Below are 19,794 nucleotides of genomic sequence, written 5' to 3' on the forward strand. Positions count from 1 at the left end.
CTCATTCTCCACTCATCTGGCATCTTTTTAGTCTTCAAAATAGTATTAAAAAGTTTAGTAAGCCAAGAAATTCCTTCATCTCCTAAGCATTTCCACACCTCTATTGGAATATCATCAGGTCCAACAGCTTTTCCACCCTTCATTTTGTTTAAAGCCTCTCTAACTTCGGTTTTATTAATACGCCGATAAAAACAAAAATCTTTATTTTCATTTAGGGTGCTAAGGTCACTATAGTCAATCTTAGTAAAAATTTGCAACCACTATAAACTTCATAAAAAATTTTGGAGATAAATTAAGAATAGAATAATCTACAATTCACCAAAAATATTATCTAAGACTTTATTTAGATCTTTGAATGTTTAGGCACATTATGATTATTCTATTTTGACTACCACACTAGTAACTCTGGAGAGGATTCATTAATTTCTCTCCTTTAAAACCTATCAAACATACACCAACACAAAAAACATGCAAAAGTAAAATCTGACATAATCAAAGTAACCAGAATAGTAGCTTGATTAAGTCCTTCTAAATTCATATTTGCAAATATATCCTTCTATGGATAATTTTGCTAATATTCTTTAAAGCCTCCTAAAATAATGACTCAACAGTTTAGATCATTTGCTTTGGCAAATGAGAGCTCACATTTTAATTGTCTATTGGATCTGTCAATCCAATGAAAAATAAGATCCAAATCTCTAAATGAGGTGCATAAGACCTATGGAATAGTAAAAAAAATACTAATTCAAGTGCTTACTCTTTTCTGAGTAAATTGAGTAAACAGTAAATAAATTTACTACTAATATCTAAAACTGAAGGATAATAGCCAGTAAGTTCAAAACCCTTTCTAGATGTTGGACTCGATGGCAATAGTGAGAAAGTAAAAATTGGACACCAAGAGGTGGCCAATTGCTTTAAAAAAAGAGAGACATAAGGGGGAGGGGAATCGGTTGTCATGTTTTCCATGATAAAAAAAAAAGATGGGAAGAGGAAGCTTGTGACATAATCAAAAAAGAACCTGCCATCACACATGAACCTAACTTGTAATTAGAATATAAATTTAGTTTTAATTATGAATCAAAACATCTAATAGAAACTAAATCTATTCTTAAATGTAAAACTAAATTAATAATAGAAATTGATTTTGTTCGTAAATGTTAAAGTGAACAAATCATGCCTACTACAGTTAATGAGGCAATTAAAAAGCTAAAGTATAATAAAGATAATACTATAAAACAAACTAAAATTAAATTATTTTTTAATTTTTATTTTTTAGTTCATTGATTCTTAAATTTATAGAATGAAGCACATGAAGAGGGCTAAGTTGCAACAATATTTCAGGTAATTTGTTAATGAATGCTTTGAAAGAAATATAGGGGATGTTTGGTTGGAATATAAAAGGGTGTAAAATATTCCAAATGCAAGAGTTTTGAAAATTTTGGTATTTGGTTGGAATACAAAGTGGAGCAAAGTAAATGTAGTGTAAAGTGAAATAGTTCATTTTGAGTGTAAACAAAACTCCTCCAATTTGAAGTGAAAACCATTTACACCACAAGCCTACTTAATCGCCACCCATTGCTAACCACTGTTGTCGCCCTCCTCTGTCGGCCACCACCACAGCCACAGCCGTCGCTGGCCGCCACCCACCACCAATCGCCGCGCCACCCACCGCCAATCGCCGCCGTAGGCCACAACCGCCGCCAGTCACCCTCCGCCATCCACCGCTACCATCACCGGCCACCATTTAGGACTTTACATTCATTACTTTTAACCAAACAAAAAAAAAAATCACCTGCATTTACTTTACATTCATCCAAACAACTCCGAAGTATTTCTTTTACATTGCATTCTTTTTTTAGCTAATCAAATAACCCCATAAAATTTAAAACTCCATTTGTGTGGACAAAAAGTGCAAAACACAAAAGATCCTAGAGCAATTTGTACTGATTTTCATTAAAAAGGTTATTCGTTCATATAGACATAGCATACTTGAATTTATCTGCTTCAAATTTCAAAAACTACACTCATCACATACCTAAATCATGAGAACTAGCTTATCTCATTTGGAAAAGGTTGGGTCACAACAAACGAAGGAAAATTTAGTACTCTGCCGCAATAGGAAAGTCTAGAAGATAAGGAAATTAGGTAATGGGTAACAATAATAGCAAAACATAAAGCACAAAAAATGAAGCGCAATATTAGATCTGATTATTGGAAAAATTGGGATTTACTGCTTATAATGGAAGTGGGGAAAGAAAAAAAAATTAGTTAGAATCCAACATTGTTGAAATCGAAACATTTTTAGCTACATTTTGGAAATTTTGAGATATTTCCTATTGTAAGCCTTTATGGGGTTATAACTAGGACCTATGGAGCATGCAAAAATTCAATCTATGCAAAATATAATCTCATTTCTCTTAAAACTTCTTTGTATTGTTGAATGTAAATTCTTCAAAGTGCAATACATTTCTTGACAACAAGCGTCAGGGGAACTTCTCCTTGTATCAACTTGTGGCATGAATCTTCTATTTAGTGATTTAAATTTTTTTTTTTTTCTCATCTACATATTTTGCAATTGGTTTTGTAGGAGCATTTTGACAATTCTGCTTCAATATAATTTTCCTTTTCAAGGTATGGATCCTAATTGTTGTATACTTTATTTTGTTCTCAAATTCCTAGCTAAATTTTAGATTATGAAATCTATGTTATTTTTTGAGATGAATTGTAATAGTTTTTTGAATTGCAACAAAGAGGCTTGTTTGGCTCGAGAGTTAGTGGATTGTTCGTTTGATTTTTTGTGCAATTTTTTGTACATCTCATCCTAAATTTGAATTAGTAAACAATATATCCTAAGATGTCTGAAAACAAACCTTTTGCATACATCATACATGTTAAGAACGAGCGAAATGTACACTTAATTTATGTATATTAAATATTTAATATGCAATTATAACCATAACAAAACTATCGCGAAAAATTATATAAAATGCAAAACAATAAGATTGTGGGCTCCGAAAATTCCATAAGTGTTATGTGCCCGGCCTCTCCACGCCATCGATCTTTTTTTTTTAGTGTAACGATGACGGCAGAGAGCTTTAATGAGATTAGGTTCCGGATGAATTTTCATAAGGCAGATTAGGTTTTAGATAAGACACTACCCAGAGATTTCGCCCTCATTTTGTGAGGACTTTTTGATCTAAGATCTTGTTTCCTATAGGCGCAAGTCCCTATAGTTAATTACCCCTCCCGATAATAGGAGAGAACTTTCGAGTAAGGCTAGTCGTTAAAGAGGTCGAATAGGTTATATAATAGCAATAATTTAGGGTTTGAATCTTGGATTTGGATTTTGAAGTTTGAAATTTAGAGTTTATCACTATAAACTTAAAACTAGTGGTGGGGGGAATAAAGACGAGACCGATCAAGATCCCATGGTTCTGTCGTCCCGGGCTGTCATGATCCTTGGTTTACTTAGTCAGAGGAGGTAGTCGACCCAACCTGACATAAGGCACCTTGTCGGCAGTCATGGGTTACTTCGTCCAAGAATACCTTGTAGACCTTGGTTGATGTTTGTCTAAGGGGATAAATCTGAACCCACCTTAGCTTACAGAGGTCTTTATGCCCATCATATATACCCTATGATTCATAACTCAAGAGTTTGACGCCGTTAGGGAACATACGAGCTTTGGCCGTGATCGTAATATAATGGTGTCATTTTGCGGCAAAACCACCCGATCAGAGGGCACGTGCCACATCCCTGCTAGTAAGAGACTATTTGAGGATGAATCTTAGTGATACACCCGACACACATTCTGATGTGAAACCAATAGGAATTGCCTTAGAGATTATAAAGAAATTAATTTAAGCTTTGTAATATAAAGTAATGTTTCACAAGATTAGATGCTTAGACTTAAGGCTATCAATAATGTAAAGGCAATCAATTACAAAATAGAATAACAATCACTTGCGAATGATCTCAATAATAAAGATAAACTTAAATATTGTAAACAAGAGATCCCACACTTAACAAATAGAAAAGTCACATTAAGTTTCCCTCACTCAAGCTCGTCTAGTAAGGATTAGCGAAAAAGAATCTTAGCATGCCAAACGATGCCACCAAAGTTGAGAAGACACCTATGGTAGTAGTCAAACGAAAGCTGGCCATAGAGGGAGAAGACATGGGTGGGTACCAAATGATCCGCCAACTTCTGGATGATAGATGCTCTTCAATTGATGAAGCCAACTTGAATGTGTGATTGACATAATCTTCTACGGAATTATCCACTTATGGATTGAGGTCAAAGAAGGTAGATTGATGAATATCCACTAAACTTTGATTGTCGTAGAGGAATCCACAATCACGATCCAGATCGGCCATGCACTAGTTAAGGGGATTGTGGATGTAGGGAGGCCTTCTTCTTTCTTGGAGTGTAGTTCATGAAGCAAGAAGGTTTCCAAGAGGCGGGAAGGAAGAAGGGGTGGCTAAGGGAAGAGGGGCTTGCTTTTGTGGAATTAGGGTTCGGGTTTGGGGAGGGAAAGTAATGTAAAACATGAAATTAGTTTCATATTTTGGTAAAATAGGAAAAGGGATTTTAGAATTTGAAATATGAAAATCAAATTCAAGTGGAGGGAGATTAATGAGGAGAGAGGAGGGATATCCCATGGAGGGGTCGGCGGCATGCATGGGGTTGGGAGGGATTAATTGGAGTTAATAAAGATTCCTAATTCATGAAACTAAATTAGGAAGGAAATAATGAGGTCCAATCTAATTTAAAATTAAATTGGATTCAATTTGAAACTTTCCTAATTTAACTTGGTTAATTTAGAAAAGTTTTGAAGTTCAAATTTGAATTTCAAAAGGATGAAATCTTTCCTAGATTATGTGGGTTAAATTAGGAAGGGTTTAATGTGGATTGAAATCGCCTTGAGAGGACGAGGCAAGAGGTGGTCGGCGATGGGCTAGTGGAAAGAGAGGGGGGGAGGGGTTGGTTTCGGTCAAGTGGGGTGGGAGAGGGGAAAGGGGCGGCGTTTAGTAGGAATGGGGAAAGGTGGTCGGTGGTGGTGCCTATCCGGTGGTTGTGGGGAAGAGGGGAAAGAGAATGGTCGGCGGGTGGGAGGGTTTAGGGAGGCCGGTGGTGGATCGAGGGGAGGCGAAGTCGGACCACGAGCCCCGGACACTTCCGGCGACTTGTGGGTGTTGCTTTGCCCACACCTTGGGACTTCACCACTCAAGAACTCACAAACTCTAGAGAAAAATCAGAAAATTTTATTTGATCATCAATATCTCTCATACAAGATAAGGACCTTATATATAGGCCTCCAAACAATTAGAAAAGAAAGACAACAATGCCCTTAGGGCTACAACTCAAACACAAACAGATAAAGAGTACAATCGTCACAACTAATAAAAGAAACACTAATACAAAATATAAATAAAAAATAAAGACTTTTGATCAAGGTCGTCGTTCTGCGCTGCTTCCGATGATAAACATTCTGGAATCTCCTGTTGATGTCCTCATCACATTCGCTCTTTGTGAGCTGAGGTTAATTTCAAATTTATCACCCCCGACAAACGATTGCGGAAGGTGACTGCTTTTTAGTTTCAGTTTTAAGGTGATGTATTTCATTTCAGAGATTTAGATTTTTGTTGAATTTGAGATTTGACTCCTCCGGTTGAAATTTCTGCCAACGCAGCCATCATCAGGGTGACATTAAAGACACTTATATTTTCGCTAGAATTTGGAAGGTATTTTGTAATTCAAGTTGTGTCGACTTCAGTCCTTTCGAGGAGGATGAGACTTGAATATTTGACCCGCGTAGCATTCTCGAATCGTTGGATTTGGAATTCAGATGTGACAATCGGAGCACATGCAGGTATATTTAGTTTAAGCATAGAATCTGCATTTGACCCTGCGCAGCATTCTCGGACATTGGCATTTAGAAATTTATTGCATTTGTCGGAGCACATGTAGGGTGTAGCATTTGACCCTGCGCAGCATTCTCGGACATTAGTGTTTATACTTTAACATGTTGACCAGAGCACATGCAAGGTATATTTAGTTTAAGGGATCATATTTAATACATAAGGGGCATTTTAAAATATTTAAATATGATTCATTGTGCAAGTGATTTCGTTTAGAAAATGGTCCGGGATTTCATTTAAAGGCCTACGAACGTCTTTTGTCCGCTTGTATACAAGTTGTGGATCCAGTGGCTTTTCTCTAAATCAGGTTTGAGTTATAATACGTAAAAGATGTGTTGTTTAATTAATTCAAGCTTGTCATATCATTTACTATAGCTTGTAAAGAATGTTTATCCAATAGACATTAGAAGATTGTGTTCTTGCTTGTAAATGAACTGCACTGGTTGCTATGAATCTTCCGTTATCTCCTATAGATCAGTTGTGTATAGTACAAATTCATTGTTGCTTCTCCTTATGCATTGATGATGTGCCTTCTGACGAAATGATAGGTAGTTATCATACAATGGCACTGAAAAGAAGCCACATAAGGCTCTTATTAAGATGTTAATAGCATATGAGTGTATTTGAGCCAAAAGAGACATCTCATATCATTGACATAACTCTTTGAATATACTTCCCTAAAACTACTGACTGAAGAATTTCATGCATATCTGATGGACAATATAATAACTCTTGTATATTTCACATTATTCTTTGACCTATCTTTATATGTAGATGTCATATAGTTAAATATGAATGTGCGTTTTGAAGAACTAGTCCTTTGGCTCCTAGAAGCAATTTTAAAACAAAGAAGAGTATACATGTGATTAAGACTTTTCAAACCACTAGCCTCATTGATGCCTTCCCTTGTAAACTAAGTCTATGAAAATCTCCAAATGAGTTTCCATTGCAAGTTCATGAGTTCATCTTCTCCTTCTCATTACAACATTCATCACCTTCATTTAACAAGAGATTGTCAAAACCCATCTTTTTCTTATAACAGCTTGGGTTCATTTAATGATTACTTTCAACTTGGAGAATTTAGTAATCGAACACAAAGCTTCTTTAAAAAGAGGATTAAGGTGACAATGACAGTAGTTTCTAAAAGAATGGTGTCATGAAAAACACTCTAGTGACGCATGTATCACTAAACTTTCATATTCCATGATTGATTGAAAAATAATCTGAAGGTACTACACCATAATTTTAAGCATCCTACATGCTATCTTCATTAAGATTATGAATGTAATTTGTTAGGTATGATGGAAACATGTGACCATTGATTAGGGATAATAAGCAAGTAGTCAGAGACTACTTTCCTAGAAATGATTCTTGTATTTCTTGGGTGAAATCATTATCGGAGAACATTATTTGGTCCACCAAGAGTACATCAAGCTTTGGCCAACATTTCAGGATGCTTATCATATGTATATTGCATCAGTAGACCCTTTTCAAGAATCCTATCCTTTGTTGAACATTTTGTGACATTCTTGAGTTGCACGAGGTAACTCATAGACATGAAATTTGGTATCAGCATTAGCTATCGTAAGGGTGTATTAATGCAAGGACTAATGATTTTGCGTTATTATATTTCAAGCATAAGTATTATTGCACCACCAATCACCCTTACGACATAATGTTTTGGCAAAAGCATTTCTCTCAAATTGGAGCGCAATCTGTTCCACAAAAGTATGTTACAAAGATGTCAAGTGTTATTTTCTAGTTCAAATTTTAACTCAAGTCCTCGATATTCATTAATTTGACTCCATATCATTTTTCCTTATTTTAAATTGATTAAAAAATCACAAAATTTCATTTTTAATCAATTATGTGAGGGTCATTTGAGCATTTTCCAATCTTCCCAAAAATTTGGCTAAGTACAGAGTTTTCGAGAAATTTTCGGCAACCTTCCGACGTCCCCTCCCCGATGTCGGGAGGTAAAAAGTGGTTCGACTCGATCGGAGCGAATCAACGGCGAGGAGATTGAGTCTTCATGTCTTCAATCCCTCGGACGGATAAGCTTTGACGACCGAGGGCTTCGGGGGACCGGATCAAATCCCGGGACTTCCTTCAAATTGCTCCCACCTATTTGAAAATCTTTCCTCTTTTCTTTTTTTTAATGAATTTTAATTAAAATTAAATTTTGATTTAATATTTTTCCAATCTTTCAAAAATTTGTCTAAGTCTCAAATTTTTTGAAAAAAAATCGATAGTCTCCCGGCATCCCCTTCCCGGCATCGGGAGATAAGGAGGGCATTTGCCCTTTGGCTCGACTAGGCCGAAGCAAATCATCAGCGAGGAGACTGGAAGAGTAGTGTTTACGCTCCCTCGGTCGGATAAACTTGACGACCAAGGGCTTCGGGGAACCGGATCAACCCCAAGACATCCTTCAAATTACTCCCAATTTGTTGTACCTATTTAAAAATGCTCTCTTCTCTCTCTCTCTCTCTCTCTCTCTCTCTCTCTCTCCTCAAAATGGAAATGAAATCAATGAGTTTTCAGACCAGTGATGAAATTAGTCAAAAAAATCCCTGACTCTTGAATGAAAGAATTTCTTCTAAAACAAAAGGCGCTAGTTTCTCTCAAAAAAGAAGCGTTTCCCAGCGGATCTCTAGCAAAAGTCAAAAAAATCCCTGACTGGTAGTTATAGGTCAACAAAGATAAACAATAAAATAGACAATTTATCCCCAATCTAGGAATATATCAAACCACAATCATAATTTTATAATCTTATGTGTTTCTTAAGATAGAGAAAACCTCAAACATGCATACTTACATAAGCATATAGGTTATGCATATATATGCATAAAAAGAGAGAATTAAGCTACAATCCCCTTTATAGGAATATAAAATGATATGATCCAAGAACCTAAATAACATTTCAAGCTTAATCACACCCAAAGAAAAAATAAAACATAAATTAGAAATTAGATTCAATAAGGGGAAATTCATTCATATTCTCATATCCTCATCCTCTCCTTAAATGAGATATTTATAGAGTACAAATCTAACTCACTAACTACTCATCCCTACTAACACTAATTGCAAAAATGATTTCGATGTGAATCATAAACTCACAATATTAGTAACTAATTACAATTTTATGTTGTGTATTCACAATATTACTCCCCCCATCATAATAGCATTGCCCTCAATGATGAACTTTCTAATCAATCCAATGGAGGCGATGGCCATCTATTCAACTAAAATCTTTCAAGCGTGCAAAATGAGGTTACGAAATAGAACATAGATGTCTAGGCGATTAAGGAGCTGATCTGCATACCAAGAGAACCAATAGTGGAGGCTTGCACCAACACCCTATCATAAAGAATGTTATCAACAGTCATCAAATACTCATTAGTCACTTTGATTTCCAAAAATGAGTTCAAGACTTCATCAATAAAAGGATCCATCTCATTGGATTTGTCTTGAACTTCTTCAAAATAGGATATAATCTGATGTGTCATGTCATCTATTTACGTGGCCTAAGCGGCAGTGGAAATGGCCAATTCAAAATTTATGCTGGAGAACTCTCAGGCGGAGAATCTGTTGATGTTCAAGGCAATGCAAGTATTTCTCACTATTCGTGAATCTCAAGCTAATTTCTTTCAAGATTACAAAGTTCCAACCAACTTGATAACCTTTTCATCACTCTATTACATATTTTTCAACATCCATTTTCTTAAATAATTTTCTAGGTTGCTAGTGATGGATTGATGTCTTGACAAGATTATGAGTTATTGGACAGTTGAAACTTCCCGAGGTGGATATTGAACCGCAAGGTCTAAAGCACATATCGACAAATAAAATATAGTGCAAAGTTACAGAGATTGAGACAGAAAATGTAAAATATGAGGTCAAGAAATCTAGACTGACAAAATGAGAAATTGCAGGGAAAAAGCGCAAATTGATCTTGGTCAAATGTTCACAATCAATGACAAATATTGACAATAGGGGTTCGAAGATAGAACAAAGTGGTTTCTTGGGTTTCTTTAAGCAAGACATGCGACAGTGGCTCACAAAATCTTGTTGGACGCGGGGATTGACCATGACTCTAGACGGTAGGGCATGCTTTTCTTGGATTTTTGATGGTGAGTAAATGTCGGGAGGAGAGCATAGACAAAAGATCTTGGTTATGAAAGTGCCTGAGATCCAAAGATTTTGGCGTCACTGACAGGCTCACAATGATGATGTGATCTGCTACTGATTCTTAAAGAGATTTGAGATCCACTCGCGATTCATGGCTCGAGTTATTCATCATAGATCACTCAAAATTGTATCACATAGAATTGACTGAAGCATGCGTTGGTGAATCAATGCTTGGGATGAACGAATTGAATATCAGAGTTGCGATCAAAGGCGAATCTTGATTGTGTTGGAACTGAATATGGTGGAGTTGGAAGGCACCAGATTTTCATATGCAATCTTGCAGAGATCTTGAAAAGAATGGATTGATACCACAATTGAGCAACTGTGATAGAGAGATGCATTTTGATGGTGGTTGCAATTGAAGCAGGAAGTAGAGTCAAATGATGGTTTAGGTGGAGAGAGTTATTATGGTACAAAATTAAAATTATGATGGCGAAATCAGCAATTATGAAATAAACGAAAACACCAATGATAGGATCCAAGACCATAAATAAGCATTTCAAGAAATTTTATTGCTCCCAAAGAAGAATAAAAGAGAAAATAGAAATTAGATTCAAAAAGGAGGAAATTCATTCATATTCTTATATCCTCATCTTCTCCCCAAATGGAGTATTTATAAAGTACAAATCTAACTCACTAACTAATCATCCTTATTAACACTAGTTGCAAGAATGGTTTAGATGCTAATCATAGATTCACTATATTAATAACTAATTACAATTTTATATTGTGGGTTCAAAACATAAAGTTTTATCTATCCATTTTCTTTTTCCAAGATAAAATCAAATCAAGACCATTAATCTTCACCACTAGAGCTAGATAAAGACCAACATTTATACAATTTCATGAGAATTAGCTCTTCAATCAAAAATTTTACAAATTATTAGACCAATAAAGGTTCTAAAAAATTTATGATTTTACACAGCACGCACAAAGCAAAATATACAAGGCATCAAATTGTAGGGTCTAACCAAGAAGTATAATTGCAGTATGTGATCTTAAAACCTGGTGGCCATTGACCATTTTTATCAAAAATGCATTAGCCCAAAACTTTTACCAAGGTGATGATTTTAAACATCAAGCATAAAACCAAAAAATACCAAGCAATATAGCATCAATTCATAGCATAAAATCATGTAACATAATTTTTTTAACAGCTTAGTGGTCATTGTGTAATATAATTTTTTGTGCCATTTTTTTCATCTTTAATTTATTGTAACCCTTGATGAAGTTTACACCTCTTAATCTCCCTTATCTCCTTGAATCATATATAGAACAAGCATTAACCTACAGAAAGTTGTCTAGTAGCCGAGTATGCAAATGAAGAGAACTAAAGCAATCAGATAAAGGTGCAACCAAGGTTCCACCTGGGCACGAGTAGCTCATTTGAGATGGTTTGCACATGACTGGGAGCATGGATGATTTGGGTATAGAGAACCAGTCAAGCAAGGTGAAAACAAAACTTCCTTATTCCACACCTCTGATGCACCGACACTTCTTCTCAAAGAGGCGTGCAGTATCTAACAACGCGACACGTGACCGACACTCCTCCAACACGTGTAGGATGAAAACGTGTCCAATTAAAAAAATATTAAAAACAAATTGGACATGCGTATCTTAAATATTTTACGAATTTTTTTAAATATAATTTCTTGTATTTAAAAATTTTACTTTTTAAAAATATAAAAACTAAATTTCTTATTTCCATCCACAACACCAAATCAATCACCCGCACTTAATACCCCATTATTCGAATATTCTCATTTTCATTTCTCTTTTGTGTGTTACCACTTTGATTTCACAACAATGTCCGATGTCATCTAAACATCGACGTTTGACGTTGTTACAACATCAACATTTCAAAACGATTTCCATATCAAAGTCTGACGACGTCTTTACATTAATGCTTCGTGTTAGCAATTTCTATACCCACAATTTTACATCTCATCTTTGTCTAACATCTTCTCAACATCGACAACCAACGCCTTCTCAACATCAACGATAAACGTCCTCTTAACATTGACACCTAATATTTACTGCATAACATCAACACCTGACTCTCGACATCCTAATATTAATCATTTTAAGCACAAATTCTAATTAAATGACTTATTATTTTTAAATTATTTTTAAAATTATACTTATTTAATTTTTATACACTATTTTTAAAATATAAAAACTATAATACCGTATCCAATCCGTGTCCGCATCCTATATTTTCAATAATTGACGTGTCACGTGTTCGTGTTTGTGTCCGTGTCGCCGTGTCCATGTATGTGCATCATAGTTCCACACTAAGCTTAGAGACCCCGTAATAATGAAAGCTATGTTGTGGCAAAAAGCATAAATCAAATTGAACTAGAAAAATGCATTCAAGTTTGATGGTATTTAGAACATTTTAATCTCCGATTCCTACCCTCAAGTCTACCAACTTTTTTGACTCTTACATGATGGTCACCTATACATGAGGCCATCAGCTATGATAGCTAAATCTTTATTGACAATTCACAATCAGGTGTTTCTAGAAATAAAGAAACTTCAAATACTAGTGAATAAAAATAAGTAAATAACCAATCAAAATATCCAACAACCAGCAATTAAAAGGACATGTATCATTAAACATGCAGCAAACAAATTATTGCATGGTACAAAAATAATTAAAATAAAGTTCATATAAGCATAAAACCTGAACAGCTTCATTGCTAGCCGTCTTAGTCCATAGAGCAAGTTTATCTTGCCTCGGGCGTACACTCGCAACAACACCACAAATCTCCTCATTGTCATCAAACTGCTCCCCAATCAGAGCCATCAGCTGCAAGAATGCAAAGAGGGAACACAATTCAACATCAGAACCTTCTAAGGCAACAGAATAATACTGAACTAAAGATTTAGAGAAACCAGAAAGACCATCAATCTAAGTTAACCAAAGAGCAAAATGTAATTTTAAATTAAGAACAATGAAGTTGAAGTAACTGAAGTTAAAGGGAAAAATTGTTACCGTCTCTAACCACATGCTGTCAAGATTGGCCTTTCTGCTACTTGAAATAGACCATTTCCCCCCATTCGCACATTCAGGATCCTCCCATTTAGGTTCTATCCCGGCTTTAAAACAATGAAAATCAGCATTTGCTGGCAACTTGCTAGGACGAAATATCTGATCATATAAACTGCATTATAAGAGTATAAGCAAAATAAGGTAAATGTTATTTGCCAATATATTTGATCAAGGAGAAAACGTTTGGATTTTTAAAGGAGAATATGTTTGGAAAAAAATTTTCTGTTTAAATTTTGGATAAAATTTTCTTTTTTTGTACAGTTACTGTAGGAAATACAAGATTTCTACTAAATTGTGGAATTTATTAGTAGAAGATCAAGGCCTGAAATTATGCAATCAAATATTGTGGCGTTTTCTTTTTTGAAGTGAGGTGTAAGAGTTAAAGCATTTTGAGGCATAAAGCCTCAAAATAATTCTATATTGATTATTCTAATTTCTATTGCATAAAATTTTATACTGACTTTTATGTTACTCTCTTGTCTACTTCCTACTAAGTTTCAAAATTCACAGATTTAGGTTTTTTTCTCATAATGAAATAGGTTTAGCTTTAAATCATAAGGGCAATTAGGACTTGGGCTTACAAATTTAAAAAATCTAAAACTAATAACAAATCAAATTGAGGATCACACCTCATTAAAAAAAAAACTTAAGGAGCGCCTCACTCAACTAAGGCATATGCCTCAATCTGAGGCGTGCCATGGATTGCAAAATTTTAAGCCATGGAGAAGATGCGTTTAACTTCAAATTAGTACTAATATAAATTGTCTATTTAAAGGCCTTGATTGCTACAATAAAAAATCAATCCATAAATTATCTGAATCATTTGCTAAATTTCAGAAAACAACTCCTTTCAGGTAACATTAGTGGGTCAAAGGTAAACAAACATGACTACTTTTCCATCCACTTGAGCAACTCAAATGAGGGCAACATTTGCATTTTTTCTAAAAATGTAATTGCAAACTAGCCTAGATGTGCTATTCAGTCATATTCTATGCAGATTGCAATAACTTCCATATGTTTACATGCTAGCAGCCATGTGATACTGTAGAGGAATGATTGAGTACAACAGGAGCAATAGTAATCATTCTAGAAGGAAAACTAGTGTAAGAACCTAGTGCTTGGCCCAATCATTGATAAGAAAAAAATACTATACTTAATTTAACTTAGACTAAGGTTTGCAACTAGGATTGGCTCATGTAATGAAATTACTCTTGTAAAATTTCTCTTAGAAATCTAACCACCTACCAACTTAAACGCTTGCCCATTTTGATCCCTAATTTGTGGTACTAGTAGTTTTAGCAAATCAAGGAGGATTCCAACCTCTGTGTCAGTCCAGTTAACAATCTATAGGCCATTGCAATCTTGGGGGCATTTCATTAAAAGCACATCTTGATTTTTGTTTAACCCAAAAGTCCTCAAGGTGAGAGTTTATTGTACTATGCATAAGGATCAAACTCAAGACCTTGGAAACAACTGGACTAGATAACATCCACAAAACACATCTTGGTCATTTTTTAATTGATGCAAGAGTAAAAGACTAAAGGCTCTAGCTACCTTCTCTAGAGTCGGCCACTTAACCAGAGAATAATAACATGCAAAATTAATAACTTGTAAAATTATCTCCTTTAATAGAGCAAGTGTCATATTATATTTGAAAACCAAAAGTATGATGCTTTACCACAAACCTATCAATTTGGCACAAAGAAGATAGGTGCTTTGACCCATCAATTTTTTAACAATAGGATCAACATCCTCGCTTTCGTTCCTCATAAACTCTGCATTATTGGTGATGAGGACATCCGACCGTGGAAAGTTTATCAGAGAAGAGGCCGAAGATCTGCAGCTATGATTGGACCACTTTATTTTTTAGTTATTATTTGTATTTGATTTATTTATACATTTTTTCCCTCACTTGAGGAAGTAGGTTCATGTGACCCCAGGGGTACTTTCGTCCATGGTTTAAAATTGCGCAATATGAGGCTCGCCTTGAGGCCCGCCTTTGCGCAATTCCAGTGAAAAGCGAACTATATTTCATGTTGTCTTATTATTGGGATATTTTAATTTCACTTCATATCTTGTGCATTTTTATGTTTTATATATTATTTACTCAATAGTATATACAAAACTTATCATTTTTTGTTTGAGCAATTTTTTGATTTTGAGGCTTACGCCTCAAAACTCCTTGAGGGTGGGTTACGCCTCGCCTCACGAACGAAAAACGTCTCAACACCCGATTACGCAATTTTAAACATTGTTTTCGTCTTTAAAGTTGTTATTGAATTTTAGCTATTTATAGCCCCTTCTCCTCTTTGGAGGATGATGATCATTATGAGAAGAAAATTCTACACTTTTTGTTTGAGAGCTTGAGAGTTCTTGTGAGAGTTGAAGTCCCTAGGTAAGGGCAATGTATTACCCATCAGCCACAGGAAGCGTCCGGGCTAGTGGTCCATCTCCTCCACCAACTTCTTCTCCTTCTTTCTCCTAGCCGCCGCCCCATCCTCCTTTCTTTTTGCCTTGGCCAAAATTCCACACCCAAACACTATGTCAACCCCCCACCTTTCCCGTTCCTCCCTTGGCCGAACTCCTCCCCAAGCCCTAGGCCGACCCCCATCCAACCGCCAGCCCCAACCCCCTTCCTAAGCCGTTGGTCCCATCAACCCTCCCCTTGGATCCAAATTCATCCAAGCATTTACTACTTTCCTAAATTGTCTCATTGTAAATTTGGAAGATCAATTAATTTAAATTTGAATTTATTTGAATTTGAAATTCCTTATTTAAATAAGATGAATTATTGTAGGAAAGTTCCTCCAAATAAGGCCATTTAAATTAAAGAGATAATTGTATTAAATTTTCTTTCTTAATTTAAATTGGCTTAGATTAGCAACTCATTTAAGCCCCTTAATTCCCTCAAATCTTCATTAATCATGTAGGCCCCTCCCCTTCCTCTCTTGGCCACCCCCCTCCTCTCTCTCTTTCTCTCATCTAATTATGAGGTCCATTAAAGCTCACCAATCAATCCATCAATTCCCCATCTAATTGGGCCACCCCCTCCCCTTCTTTATTTTTGGGAAATTCAAATTCAAATTTCCCAATCAATTCCAACCTTTAAAGCTGGAATTAAATTTTAGAATTTTGAGGTGATTTTTCTCCCACAATCAACACACACAATCTGAAATCAATTTCCCCTTTTCCCTCCTAGCTTGGGTCCCCACTTAGCCCTACCACCTTCTCTATATACTTCTTCTCTTGTGCTTGATATTTCACCTAAGGAGGAATAAGTAGATCCTCCTCCCTTGAACAAAGGCATTCAAACTCCTCGAGCATTGCAACCCTTCAACGACGACAATGAGTGTTTGCTCCAAGGCAAACCACAGATGAGCATCACCCCAATCTTGAAGAACATCGGAGCACAAGTTCATAAGCTTGATGGAGTTCCACATCAAGATTAGAAACTTGACGAAGGTGAACTCTCCTCCGACTCTTTCTCTTTCTAATCCTCTCCTCGATCGTGGCATCATTAAAAGTCATGAAAGCTTATCTGCTTAGCCGTTATGATGAGTATGTGTGAGGGATCTTAATAGTGAATAGTCTTATTGTTAATCAAGAGATTTCTTTTGAAAACCTCCACGTTAAGCAACGTTGGATTTACTTTGATTATTTTTTGCTCCAAATTTTATCTTGTAATCAATTGCCTACGCATAATTATTGTTTTATTGTTTTCAATCTATTGTTTAATCCATGGGAAGTTGAATAAATGCTATTGATCCGTCATAAAGCGTGTAATTTCAAAGCTAATACATTTGCTTATGCATGTAGTTCTACATCAATTGGCCCTTGAATGTATAAGCAGATTCTTTTTCTTTGATATTCCACACAATCAAGCAATTGGTAACACAACTACTCACCATGTTCATTATCATCAATCATCATTGTTGGGATTTGAAGAAATGAAGGGAAGTTTCCCCTTTGAATTATAGATATCACATATCACCAATTGTATTACAACATGTGAGCACAACTCTAAAAACATATTAAAAACTGTATTAAAGATAAACAAAAATGAGGCTGTTGTTTTTGAATGGAGGGAGCATAAACAAGTGAAGAGGAACATAGCTGCATAGATGACCTGGTTGGGATGAGAATGGTACTTATAATGGTGCACATATCTCACCTTAATAATAGGTGACATCTTACCCAGCCAAATGAACACATTGCACCATCCTAGCAAGTCAAAATTGGGACACATCTGAATTTTTAAGAATATGATAGGAAATAGATGTCTCCCGTATGCTCCCGTATACCAATCCACATAGAAACCGCACAAATCCATAGTAACATTTAAATATTTAGCAAGGTAAGTCCTACTTTTAAATTAAGAAAAAGTTGCCTTTTTAATTCATCGTCGTTATTTTGGACATTTTAAGATAAACTAGATAAAATATGAGCTATCAACTCCGTTAAAAAAACAAAAGAAGATCTTAGGGCAGAGCCAATAGCAGATCTCTGAAGATTTAGACCCGTGAAATAATGATTCTAAGTAAATACTGCATCAAGGACAATAATGTCCTACTTGATTGCTTCTCAACAACACCGTGCCCTCATGAAACGTTTTAATTCAAAAACATATCTAGTCAACTGAGATCTAAAATCGAATATAAATAGAACGGGCTCTTTAATCCCGAGGTCATACAAGCAGTAATCGATTGCAGAAGACATCGCAAAAAACAAACCATGTGAAGAAAATAAAATTGCTGTGGAATGTGAAGGACAAAGCGTGCAATGCTAACACAGAAATTATTTGCCGGGATAGAGGAGAACAGATAACTGACCACCAAAAATCCTCAACCGTGTCGAAGGTGTAGACCTTGCGAAGGGATGATCCCCAGGCGGCGCCCTGCTTTACCTTTGACTGGTTATCGAACCAAAAGGTCCACTTCCTCTCCAGTTTGTGGGGTTGACGGTTCAATACTCCACCCTCGACCTCCTCTCTGGCCTCCGTTTGCGTCAACGCTTCCGCCTCTATCTCAGCCATATTTTTATGCTTCCGCAATCCTTCGCGACGTATGCACGATGACGAGAGGATACCCTAACCAGGCTGAAGTAATAGAGCAAGAGTTTCTAATTTAAGTTTTTTATTTTTTTTTTGTGGGAACAAATGAACAATATCCATCCGCTGCCACTTCTGAAAATACATTTGACGTCATGAATAAAACACCCACCACAAAAATATCGTGGCCCACAATTAATTGTGGCCCGTTGATTTTTTTTTCACCAAACTAATTAAAATAGACATTAGTTGCTATTTATTTTATTAATTTTTTTGGCAATACCAATTTTTTTAAAATCGGACCAGATCGGCCACCGTTTAAACCATAAATCGATATGGCGGCCGGTTCGGTCGACTGAAATAGCCGAGCAATTAGGAAACAGACAAAAAATTAGTTGGAAATCTAGTTGAATAGACAACCGCTAAACCGCAAAACAAATATTTTTTTTTTTTCAAAAATCTTATGCCTTAATTTTAACAATGTTGCGTCCATGAGTATTCACGGCGGTAGAGAAATATCATATTTAACGTCTTAGCATTGTACTAAAATCTGGCACGCAATCAGATAAGGAGAGAGGGTCTAGCATTTATGAAACACCAAGATTTTTACGTGGAAAACCCCTGTAAAGGGGGAAAAATCACGGGGCCTAGCCCTGTTTGAACGAATCCACTAGTATTTGCAGTCGATTACAAATGAGGCTCTTCCTTGGGAGAAGGCCTTAGCTTGATATACATCTTATGGAGTACATTACATGATGTAAATACAAAGAGCTACTATCGACGTATTCGCTTTGTTAGAAGGACTGCAGTCGGCGGGCGACGTAGGTCAGGAGGACCGTAGTCAGCTGGCGACGGAGGACTGTCGTTAGACAATGGTGACTAGTGTCATAATAGGCATCAAATGTTGAGTAGAGCTATAATATTATTCAGATCTCCATGGTCTATCCAAACTCAAGTTCATGCTCCCTTCATGTGGAGAATTATTGTTTGTTTATATTATTTTGATAGCAAAGTTTTGGCAAAATTTGGTCAAAATTCTATTACAATCATCAAATTATTCATATTGAAACTTTAGAACATAAGCCATGGGCTTTTTGGATGACCTCAAGATTATGTGACCTTGGGCTTGTTGGATTAATCTTGTCAAGCCACTCGATTTGACTATAAATATTCAAATTTTAGAGATTATGTGATTCTTCAATCAATGTTCCAAAAATTTATAACTTCAGTTCAAGTGGCATAATTTAGGCTCATTTGGATGAATCATATTACTTTTTAGGATCGTTAGGTTCATCTTATCAAGACTCTCAATTTGACTGTAAGTAGGGGTGTCAATTTCGGGTCACGGGTCAGGTTCGGGTTGAACCCGAAACTGACCCGGGTTTAAACGGGTCAGAAATTTGAACCCGGACCCGACCCGCGCGGCAGAGAAGGAGCTCGGGTATCGCGAGCGCGGCAGCGGGCGCGCGGGGGCAGTGGGCGAGGGCATCGGGAAATTCAATTTTTTTTTTTAAATAAACGGGTTTTCGGGTTGACCCGGCAACCCGAACCCAACCCGTTTCTTCAAACAGGTCGAATCTGCGA

General features: G+C 36.0%; 1 protein-coding gene across 1 annotated transcript in view; it reads right to left on the reverse strand.

Annotated features, from left to right (window-relative positions):
* The window catches only part of LOC110106685 (eukaryotic translation initiation factor), a 22,843-nt gene extending 4,627 nt beyond the window's left edge, over positions 1 to 18,216 (reverse strand). The window contains exons 1-3 of the mRNA XM_020836657.2: positions 17,993 to 18,216; positions 13,107 to 13,275; positions 12,795 to 12,920 (exon numbers count right to left, since the gene is read on the reverse strand). Coding sequence (XP_020692316.1) covers positions 12,795 to 12,920; positions 13,107 to 13,275; positions 17,993 to 18,195 — 498 coding nt within the window. The 5' untranslated portion in view covers positions 18,196 to 18,216. The remainder of the gene's footprint in view (positions 1 to 12,794; positions 12,921 to 13,106; positions 13,276 to 17,992) is intronic.
* Positions 18,217 to 19,794: the final 1,578 nt, after the last annotated feature.

The sequence above is a fragment of the Dendrobium catenatum genome, unplaced genomic scaffold (genome assembly GCF_001605985.2).
Source record: "Dendrobium catenatum unplaced genomic scaffold, ASM160598v2 fragScaff_scaffold_998, whole genome shotgun sequence".
In the NCBI taxonomy this organism is placed as follows: Eukaryota; Viridiplantae; Streptophyta; class Magnoliopsida; order Asparagales; family Orchidaceae; genus Dendrobium; species Dendrobium catenatum.